The following is a 12,279-nucleotide window of genomic DNA, read 5'->3' as shown; positions in this document are numbered from 1 at the left end:
AAAGTATTAAATCACAATCAAATTTAGGGGAAAAAAATAATTAATTATTATTGGACTAATTATCATTTTATACATTAAAATTTTTTGGAATTTAAAATAATTTTTATTATTAAAAAAACTATAGTTAGTTTGTGAATTAGGGTTTAAATTTATCTCTATTATTAACTATGAAGATTTTAACAAAATAATATTATTGATTCTAAGTTAGTTATTTAGAATCACATGTATTAGACAAGTATAAGTACCGTATTTACTAGTATTAAAAATCATACTATGTTTGGTAAAGAAACAATTATAAATTGTAACAAACTTTCTATCAAAGACAATGGTTAAAGAATCAGATTTTCTATAATAAGCTGAGCATATTTTGTTCTACTTTTCATTTCAGCATCAATGTCCTGCACTGTTATGTCATGAATGCTTTTCCTTTTTCTCTTGTTCTCTGGAAGGTTTTGACGAAGGAAGTATTTTTGAGCATGACTTGCAATTTGGGTTGAAGATTTTGAGGGGACGTAATTTTTTGAAACTTCTTTCCATTTTTCTTGGTATTTGGCATGTCCGAGGACAAATAACCTGTTAGATAAGAGTCAAAAACAAAACATCTTGTTAAACATGATATTTAGAGATCAAAACATGGAAAAAAGGAAATATAAGATGTTAAAAAGTTCATTGAAAAGTACTTGTGTTCATCTTCAGTCCAATGCTTGCATTTCTTCCGAGGAACTGTGACAATTGAATTATTGCATTTTCCTATGTGATTTGCACAGTTCAACACATCATCTTTGGATGATATTTCCTCCAACAACATTATAGGAGCAGGAAGAACAAGTTTGGACGGCTCAATAGAAACCTGATGAAAGCAAGCAATCTAAAATTTAAAAAATATACATATACTTTAATTAATGAAGAGATTTTTTTTCCTAATATTTGTTTAGTTTAACAGGTTGTACTTTTATGAGTACATGAGTTTATTATATAGATAAAAAAATATTTTTAGTAATAATTATACTTAAAAAGAGAACATGTATTTATTTATATATAAAATAGTTCACAAAATAGTAACTTATAATAACATGCATTATTACAAAATCTTGTCTTATTAATTGATGATGTCTTTTAAATTACCTCGTAAATACTTTTTCTCGTTTTTTTTTTCCGTTGAGACCTTTTGATGAATTTTGTATTTTTGAGCATGACTTGCTACTTGAGATGGAGACTTTGATACAACGTATAATTCAGAAATGCCTTTCCAATGTCCTTCACCACAAGCTTTAAGTCCAAAAAGAAATAGTCTGGTAGAAAAATTAAGTTAATTCATAAAAATATCGCTACTAAATTTTTTATCCACTTTTATATACACACGCATGCATGTGTATATATATTTAATTTGTATGTAATATTATCAGGTACACAATTCAAAATATTTAAGAAAAATGAAATGCCAAAATTTCATTGAAGTGCACCTGGGTTCATTTTCTGTCCAACGCTGGTATCGTTTGCGATTTGACTTCAATTTGTAAGAAGATAATTGATTTGAGTTGTTACACGTTTGAACCCAACCAGACCCAATATGATTGGATAAAGTAATGTTTTGAGGGGAAAGAAGTTGAGTATTGTTGATGGTAAGAACAACACGGGAAGGAATTGGAACATGACTATAAACAAAAGCAACACCTTGATCATGAACACAACCAAAAAGGTCTTCACAAGAATTTTGAATAATTTTTGTAACTGATGTCAATGATCTGGTCAAAGATCTAATGCATGCTTCATACTTGCAGAAGCCTTTCATTCAAAAGAATTAAATTAAAAAGTTAAAATTATTGAAATAAAATTAGAAGATGATAACCATAGTGGAAGAAAAAATATTTAATAAAAAAATATTCTTGAAACCTAAAATCTAAAAAGGGAGAAATGATAATATAAAATACCTCATTAGCTAAAAGTTTGGATAATTGATCATTGACTTCCGCTAAAATCTCATCCACACTCAATGGATTTTTTTCATTGAGGGATTTTATAATCTTAATCCACTCCTCTGAGTTTAAGTTATAGATGTTATTGTTGTCTTCATTAACCATAATGTCACATTATATTTTTCTCTCTTCTTCAATCACTTAATTTTTCAATTATGATCCCTCTCAAGTAACTCTGGTTCTTTATACACATACAACCATTCCTTGCAAAAAGATAAATCTAATTATCTTTCTAAATTAATTTTTTTTATATAATTATCTACTATACTTTTATATAAAATATTAACAACAAATATATTATTTCGCAATAAAAAATATTGTTAAAGAAAATAATTTTTTCGTAACACATAACCAAATATTTTATGATGCATAAGGAATATATTTTTAATCTATTTATATTGAAAAAGTAAATTACAAAACATCTGTATAGATATATTAAAAAAAAAACTAATAACTAAGTCAAACCCTTTATACTTAGTTGTCACAAATCTTACGAAAATTTAATAGAACAATACTTATTATTTTAGAATATAATGATAATGATTACAATTAAATAATTAAAAAATATAGTAATTGTGATTGTTGTTTTTGATCATAAGAATCAGCAATATAATTTATATTATTGTCAGTGCCACAAGAAAATCTATTTCTTCTATTTTTCTTTGATATTTGATGGAAATTGAATGGACATTAATATTTAAATTTTTATTTTATTTTCTACATTATTTAATAATAATATTTGAGTCTTTAATACAACGAAGCTACTTCCGTTATTAAAAATATTAAAACGAAGGTTTTAATAATGGATGAATACATGTTATCATATAAAAATATTATTCTGTTTTAAAAATATTGGTTAAGAAAATAATCACAAATATAATTTATTTACATCTTATAAAGAAATTGAAAGGTATAAATCTGATTAAAATAAAAAAAATAAAGAGTCATAAATCTTATTAAACTAAAATAAAACAAAATGTAAGAAACTTAGAAACTGCTCACCCATTAATAACATTTATCCGTAAAAACAATAGTTTATACAAGTATGGGATATAGTGAAAAGTAAAAAATTAAGATCATTAAAGTCTTCAATCTTGTAAAAATCTTAATTAAAAATATCGTAATTTACAATATTCAAAAATTATAAAACTAATATAATTTTGTAATTAAAGATTTTTTTTTTCAAAATTAGTAACCTGAAAATGTTTTAAATGTGACATCCCAAATATATAGCATATATACATATATATGCAAAGACATCACCAATTTATAATCTTAGAAAGCAGTTAAGAGATGTACTTAAAGTATTATAGGATTACAGTCTTCCAGAATTTACTAAGAAATTAAAACTTCAAGCACTAGAGTATTCCAAAATATGTCCAGAATTTGAAACTTAAAACATAACAAGGTTCTTCAAAATGACATAAGAGAACTAAGAATTCCTAGTGAGTCTAAGCTGCAACATCATCTTCATTTCTCTCCAATGTTGCCTCCAAAGAAACCTCATCTTCCTCTACTCACATCCAAGTGGATGATCATTGCAAAAGAAAACACACACAACAAGCACACAAACAAGCAAGGGTGAGCTAATTATATAAAAGCATGCATCATATCAAGCACATAACATACAAGAGTTAACTTAAATCAAAGCAGTTTAAGGCATACATCCTAGCATGTTATCTTCTAGACTTGACTCGTCCGGACTTTAGAATGATAGTCGAGCTATGACGGGTCCTGCACTCGTGGTAACTTATGAAACTTGGGTTCCCCACCCTGCCACACTCACGAGGTTAGCCTGTTCCGGGCCTTGAGGCATACTGGAAGCCCCAAAGACTAAGACATCCTGCTACTCCTCACCACATGGATTAATCCCTTTACTTGAGTATGATTAGCCATTGGAGTTTCAGAATGACCCCCAAGACTGAGCTCCTACTTTCATTCTAAAACACTAAGGATCTCACCAAGAGATCCTACACAAATGGAACTTGATTTACAACTTGGATCATACTTTCATCACTTTGTAATCATATACTTTCTGCCACAATCAACATATACACAATCTCAACAATATACATTACTCACCACTCACAAATTATAAAAATAACATCTCCACAATTGAATCTAAGTTAATCAATACCAAGAACCAAACAGCTCCAACTAACCCATAACAACTCATAAAATGCATCAATTTATACATACCTACAAGTAATATAATTATTGATTAACACTCACGTTTCAATATAAGAAACAACTATCCTTACTTTATTATTTATATATATATATATATATATATATGTACATGATAGTATAGTATCTTGGTAATATACATATTTATATTATATTAGAAGCATATCAAACTCTCCTTTCAGGCACCTGTTTTGTTGCAATCAAGGCTACTCTGGATTCTAAATTAATCATAACTAACTGCCCACCTTGTAAATCATAAAGTGCAAAATGGATATTGGAGTTATTGTTTGGAAATACCAACGCACCATTAAACTAATATATATATATATATATATATATATATATATATATATATATATATATAGTACGTATTTTATCTTATAAATATATATATTTACATTATATTATATTAAACTAATATATATTATATTAAATATATATATATATATATATATATATATATATATATATTTATATATGGATCCTTACTTTAAATTTCAAACACACAGTGACTGATTTCCTAAAATTATAATTGACTAGAAATTAACACATGATAACTTTATGCATCTACAATCAACTTGTTTTATTTTATTTTCATCCTAGTAGAGATCTTTCTTTACCCCAATTGGTCACCGGAGAGGACCCAGATGTCTGAACGCATCAAACTCACCTTCGACACCAGCACATATGACTAGTCACAACTGACTAGACCAGGCCAGGGTTGCTCTATGATCAGGGATGTGCCAACTCATGTTTTTAAGGTTCCTCTATCCTACCAACAAAGAAAGGCTCTCAACAATTAACAATTAATTTATTTAAATTATCTACCATGTTCTCTTATGCTATAAATCTTAAATGCCTAATTTTAACATTTTCACTTCCTCTCACAACAACCTCAAACAGTACCCGTACATCTATTTAATACCCATATACATGCTATTACAGAACCCTTACTCCAGACCTTCCAACAAGATCAATTTCAGCCAACAAACTCATTTAAAACAAATTAAATTCATCACATCACAACATGCACAATTTCACAGTTTCAGTTATAACACCCAATACAATAAAAGTCATAAAACAGTTTCACAAGAGCACACCAGTTCAACATTCATATGCACATATTTTTATAAAATAAATTCATACAAAAATAATTAGCTCCCCTTACCTGGAAAGCTTAACAGTACCACTCCTAGGAACGTTCTAGTAGTACTCCTCACAGAGGCGAGTTTGACAGCACGCATAAGCCACCAAAAATTGGTGCAGAGCACATTTCTTAGAGTTTGAAGGGAAAGAGAAACTAAAGGAAAAGCTACCAGTAACAGGTAACCAGCAAGTTGCATGGCTTAGGTTCAAGAACGGTTGAAGAAAAGGGAAAAAAACACTTACCGGTCGGAATGGAAAAACGTTCGGTTCAAACTGAAGCCCTTGGTGCAGCAAGCGCGGAAACACCTTCAAATCAAAATTTGATCGGTTCAGTGAAGAGAAAATCTAGAGAGAAGGGAGAGAGAATTTTAGGGCAAGGGTTTTAGAGAGAGAAAGAAAGCTGGCAAAATGAAGGAATTCTGATTTTTAAAAAACCCCTTCCTAAGGTCATGGGTCCTTAGCTTATGGACTGACTGCTTTAACATAAGGTCCAATAGCCTTATTATTTTCAGGCTCTTACATTAAATCTTTTAGAAATGAAAGAGATTATAATATGTTCATTCTATTATGTATATTATTATTTTATTTCAAAGTTTTGTTTATTATATTTTATATTTTATAATTTAAATTTAATATTTTATTATTAAAAGATTATTGTTTAAAAAAAATGTGTTAAGAAATTATTTTCAATTTAAATTAATGTTATTTTTTCTTCTTAAGTTAATGTTTTAGAAAAATATATTTTCGGTTAAGTGTCCGTTTATATTATATTACTTTTTAAATGTAATAAAAAAATTATATTACATTATTAAATCATTTAAGTTGAGAAATAATAAAAATTTATGATAAAAAATTATGTTATTCTTTAATTATATATATATATATATATATATATATATATATATATATACACATGAGTGTGTGTGTGTTAACAAAAGTAATAGTTTTAGTATTGAAATGTAAGACTTACTAAATTTTCCTTTTATTATTACAATAATGTTTTAATTTTTTTTCTATTTTTGTATGGAAATGTTTTTAATTTTTTTAAATTTCTAGGTTCATCATTACGTAAACAGTGGCAAAGTATACTTATTACACACAAATATAAGTTTATTTTAAAAAAAATACTTTATGTAAAACTATTTAGTCTAATGAAGAATATTTTGTTAAAAGAATTTCTGATTTCGTTTTCAAATTATTATAAAATGGTAGAAAAATGTAGTGTTGATTTTGTAAAGACCTTAAAAGGTTAAAAACAACACAGAAACACATTAGGCAATGTAGCACTTAACCAGAATCAACAGAATAAGATTTATCACAACAGAGCACAATTAATGACATTGAAAACAGTGTAATAGTATAAGAATGTATAGAGATCGTAGTACATATACTGATTTCAAATGAATGTATCATAAGATATCATGTGCAATTTGCAAATCTTCAACATGATTTATGCAAATCTTGCAATATCATATATGATTTTAGAATTAATACATGATACCAGCTAATACAATAGAAGAAAATATATAAAAGTTTAAGTAAAATGTGCAAACAGTGGTGCCTTTTTCATAATGAAGCATATGTATTTATTTTCAAAACATTTTTTATTAATATGCAACATGTGACATCTAAGATATGCTTAACATGTAGATGAGCACATTTAAAACATGTTTAGCAATGAAGATCAATAGTTATAAACATGAAAACCAATGTAGTATCATTTAATCAATTACATTAATAATTTAACTTATTAAAATAACTGCAGAGCGAATTCTTTAACTGATTATTGATGCATTTAATATGTTAAAATGCGCAGAGTTGATCATTACCCTGATTTTGATCATTTAAACATGTGATGATCATGATATAACCTGTACACACAACTTTCTCAACCATGTTAAGTGTTAGCAAAATGATAAACAATATAAGAGCAATAGTTGTGAAGTAATTCATGATCTATGAATGAATATGTGCAATGATCAATGATCATATGACAGAGTAATAACAAATTGCATACATAACAATTTGATTCATTCAATCTCATCCAATCATTCATAGAATGATTTCAATAATTCTAATCAGATATCCAATCAATCATACAAATTGCATCCAAACAATAAGCACAAGACATGGATTCAAAATATAATATCATTAAACAAAATATCATCCAAACATGACAAAATATTAAATTGTTCAGAGCAGAAAGGCCTTATGGCCAGATTACAACTTTAAAACCAAAACAAAAGCTACTTAAAAAGAATTCTATCATATCTCTAAGTAAAATCTCATCATCACTTTCATCTGATACACTTTCCTCTTCATCTTCATTTTCATCACCCTCTTCCTCATTTTCATCACCCTCTTCCATATCTTCACTAGTACAAAAACAATGTATTACGTCAGTTATTTTTGGCTTTTAACGACGAATTCGAGACCGACCTCATATCGGGTGACGTAAATTTTACGTCGAATATCACTGGACGACGTTACTAGAACAATTTGACGTCGAGTGGATCAAGAATTGACGTAACTCTAACGTCGATTTTGTGCAACGACGTGAGGTTACGTCCACTAGTAAAGAGAATGACGTCCAATATCTGAATAAATATTTTTATTTATAGTAAGATTTGTCGTCTAATGTACAAGGGAACTAACGTAAAGTTGACGTCGCTATGGAAGATAATGGACGTAATGTTCACGTCGAAGTTCAAAGACGACGTCAATTTTTGAGTAATATTTGAATAAATATTTATATTTAAAGGAATATTTGACATCACGTATAAGGGGAAAGACGTAAGGTTAACGTTGAACTTGTCGATATGTGACATTATTGTCGCTGTATGAACGTCGAACAATGTATACTTCGACGTTACCTTCAGTGTTTTTTTTAATTTTGATTCGGTTTAGCTCATTTAACCAAACCTGAAATACAGAAACCAATTTTCCAATTCATATATATTCACAAAATTAATTAATTTAAACCATGCTATCATCAATTCATCAATTCCAATTAAATAGTAAAACTAAAAGCACTATCATCAAAACTTAAAAGAACTCAGTTTTCCATTCATCTATTCACAGTATTCATCTATTCACAATAATCTACTAACAGTTTAAAAGCTGCACAAGTAAGCAAATGCTACTATCATGAAAGGAAAAACCTAAAGCTATAGCTATTTAAAATGTTTATTCAAATATCCTGCTGAATCCTCTCTTATCGTCTTTATTACTGAAGTGGACAATGAAGAGGTAGTGTTGAACCGCTGCAAAATCAAGAAAACTTTACTATTATATTCATTTTAATGTCAAAAGTTTATTGATATTTGTAAGATTTTCAAATGTAAATATCTACCTCAATCCATTCCCCTTTGATTTCTGCTTAGATGATTGCCTTTATCCATGACATGATGTAGTAGTCACATGCCCAAGAATCATTCTGCTTATTACACTAAACATGTGAAAGAACTTAGTCAAATGTAATGGTTTAAATTTGACTACGAAAATTAAAGGTTAAAGATCAACGAATTCCAACCTTAGGATATATAAATTCAAGTTGTTGTCCTCTGGTCCTAGTCACAACTCTAAACAAATTTGAAACATTAGAAACATTATAAACATAAGTTAATATATTAATATCATAATGAATTGATAAGAATGAATGTAATACTTTCGTTTGTATCAAGGACTTCAACTCCGCTTTTGTCTTCTTATGAAGAGAACAAAACCATACGACTTGTGCTTTTTTTGGAATGATCACCATGAGTTGCCAATGGCCCCTATCATGTACCAAAAACTAGTGAGTTTATTGATTAAAATTTGATAAAAGTTGATAATATTGAGAAACACATATGCATCAATGTATGAGGCGATATATATCTCTCTGTAAGACTCAGTCATCCATGTTTGAATATATGATTTTCTAGAATCTAATGTGTTTCCAGATGGTTGAATTGTCTAAGGTTCAACAGAGCCATAAGCTGACGCCCGACCTGATTCCACTACGATGGTGTCCATGTACCTATAAGAATAAGGTTAAGTATATTTATTAAAAAGTAATAATACTAATATACAAATTGGAAAATAACAAATAAATAACTTACATGCACCATAGTTGTATGCATGCAATGTTCAACATTTTTTCTCCACCAATGATCTCGTATGCATCATCGAAATTAATATACAATGGAACATGACACTCGAGGCCAAATGTTCTTAACTCCCACAGTAGCTCTACTGGTCCTTTTCTCAACCTATTTAATCTCGAGGTCAATATGGATATATGATCATGGTCTTCTGCTTCCTCACGAGCCTCATTCACAGGTTGAGCCATTGGTTGTTTCTCAGGACGGTAGACCAGCAACTCACATTTACAAAAGTTAGAAATCATTTAATTATAACTTGAAGATTTAAGATAATAAAAAGAAGAATATAATACCGCTGGTGGGCCAAAATATGGCATCATCATAGCCTTAGGCCAAGCTATAAATGTGCCTAAGGCCTCCCCCACAAATTGGATTTCAGATGTAGGCACTGGCACTTGAGCCTGGGGGTCTTTTGGATCATAATCATTACTCACGCGTGAGTGGGCAATAAAGGAGCACCATGAATGGTATGGCCTCCTGCAATTTGTCGTCCCATGGCGACTACGCGCGGAGGATCTTCATCAACCAAAAACTCATACTGAATATTGTAATCAGTACGATCTGCAGTAGAGCATGAGCCTTTGGTGCTCACACGAGGTGTAGTAGGATCATCTATAGGGGCATCCTCCTGCTGTGACTGTTGTTGTTGCTTTTGTTGTTGTTGTTGCTGTTGCTGTTGCTGTTGTTGGGTGATCATCGCAAGTTTTTCTTCGAGCATTCTTAAGCGTTCACCCATGCTTTCCTCTAACTTGACTAGATCTTGTTGCCTGATGCTACTAACCATTTCCTGAGTCACGGCTTCTGTGCTTCTTGGTTTAGGGCCAAAGTAGTCCCTCAATCCAGTAGCTCCTCCAACAGCATGCACACGACCTGGACGGTCTAGTCGACTTGTGGCTGCTACTAAGATGTCCACCCTACCTTGTGCCACAAATGTGCCTTGACTCTGTTGGTCAACCAAGTCATCCTGCATATCATAATGAAGTTAGACACATTAAAAAGTTTGTTACATAATTTTTTTATGAACTATGGTAATTAGTTAAAAGTTTCCACTTACAATTCTCTAGGATATGTCCTAAGCAGACTGGGATGTAAATTGGCCATTGGACTTTGTCTGTGCAGCCTTCCACAATTCATGTCTAGCTAGTGGAGGTGCTAGATCAGGTGACTCAAGACCTAACTCCTCAGCACGTTGTTTTCTCATCTTTTTCTCTAATAACGCATAACCACCACGTGACATTACGTGTGGTGTATCATTAAGCTTCTGCCTCTACTGGGTGGCTATCCTTTTCACCTATGAAAAAATGAAAATCATTAAGCATAAATCACAAATTAACATCTTGTGTGACTAGAGCAAAATATTAAAAAACATACCTACCACTCAGGAGTAAGTCTAGATTCTTTAAAATGCACCCACTCCTCCTCAGTTATTTTATATTTTGTACAAGGAGTGTCGTTTTGTTTAGAGCCAAAGACGTATTGACGTGTCATTCTCGTCTTGAAGCCCTCCACCAGACTGCAATATGGGATAAAATCTTCTTCCTTATCCTCTCATCATTAGGGATATCCCAATTTTCCTGTTAAAAACAAAATTAATGTTAAAGCATGATCAACAAAAATAAGTCAATGATGGAAGTAAAACATCTTAAACATACCAAAATATCCTGCCATAGTAGATTTTTGTCAACCTGTGGGACATCATCCCAATAGGTAGCGACAATAGGGACATGATATTTTGCCATCACGCCCAAGTAACTCCTAAATGATGTTGCATGTAATAGGCACAAATGTTCGGGGATCAAACTCCACCGTCAATGGTTTATCATTAACCTGACGGGATGTGGCATCAGGCATCCGAGTCACAGATCTACCACCTCCTCCCGTCGGACCTGATCTAGAGCTCGTCATACCTGTTTACAAAGTGTTAACAAATTATAGTTAGAACAAACACAATAAATAAATTGTACAAGTAATTAAAATAATGTTAAGACACTTATTTATCCCATATGCCTTCATTGTGATCACATCGAGTTGCATGTATTTCATCGGGTAAATCATCAACCTTATTTTCAATGGTTCTTGATGAGAAGGAGCTTGTCTCAAGTATATCTAGAGACTCTTCATCATCAGTTGTGTGCATGGCTCTGCCTTCCAATACCACTGACCATTTATTATTCACTGGGTCAGTAACATAGAATATTTGTCTTGCTTGACTAGCGATAATAAATGGTTCATCCGTGTAACTCATTTTGTTAAGATCCACCAAAGTGAATCCGAGGTCTTCTGTCACCACACCAGAATTACTGTCAACCCATTTACACTTGAAAACTGGAACTCTAAAAGTGACATAATCAATTTCCCAAATTTCTTGTATTATTCCAAAATAAATGATTGATGCTATAATTGCATTCTTATCCTTGGAACTGGAAAAGTGTACAGCCTCAGCTTGTGGGGTAACTCCACTATTTTGAACTCTACTTTTATCGTCTTCCTCTTTTGAATAGAACAAGTAATTGTTTATGTAATAGCCGCCGAAAGTGATCACATCAATGTTAGGTCCTCGAGCTAGTCTCAATAGATTTTCAGAAACATTTGGAGTCGCATAAATCTTTTTCTTAAACCAAGCTAAAAAGGATTTGTTATGTTCATTAAATGTCCACTTTTCACTCATACGTGGATGTGCTGACTTAATTTTATCAATGTGTTGTGAAGTGTAAGGAATAACATCCTCTGTGTTGTTTAAAATGTACAAATGAGCTTGATTAACTTCTTTTCCACTAACACTTTCAATCCTTACTCCTCGAACTCCCTTTCCTTCATGTCTGTTTTCA

General features: G+C 30.8%; 1 protein-coding gene across 1 annotated transcript; it reads right to left on the bottom strand.

Annotated features, from left to right (window-relative positions):
* Nucleotides 1–329: 329 nt before the first annotated feature.
* On the bottom strand, nt 330–2,081 carry LOC108332767 (transcription factor SRM1-like). The gene is made up of 3 exons (XM_017568074.1): nt 1,932–2,081; nt 681–850; nt 330–573 (listed from the first exon to the last, which is right to left on the bottom strand). The coding sequence occupies exons 1-3, from the start codon at nt 2,079–2,081 to the stop codon at nt 330–332; spliced, it is 564 nt and encodes a 187-aa protein (XP_017423563.1).
* Between the last annotated feature and the right edge of the window lie 10,198 nt (nt 2,082–12,279).

The sequence above is a fragment of the Vigna angularis genome, chromosome 11 (genome assembly GCF_016808095.1).
Source record: "Vigna angularis cultivar LongXiaoDou No.4 chromosome 11, ASM1680809v1, whole genome shotgun sequence".
NCBI lineage: Eukaryota > Viridiplantae > Streptophyta > Magnoliopsida > Fabales > Fabaceae > Vigna > Vigna angularis.
This window is presented reverse-complemented; position numbering and strand designations above follow the sequence as displayed.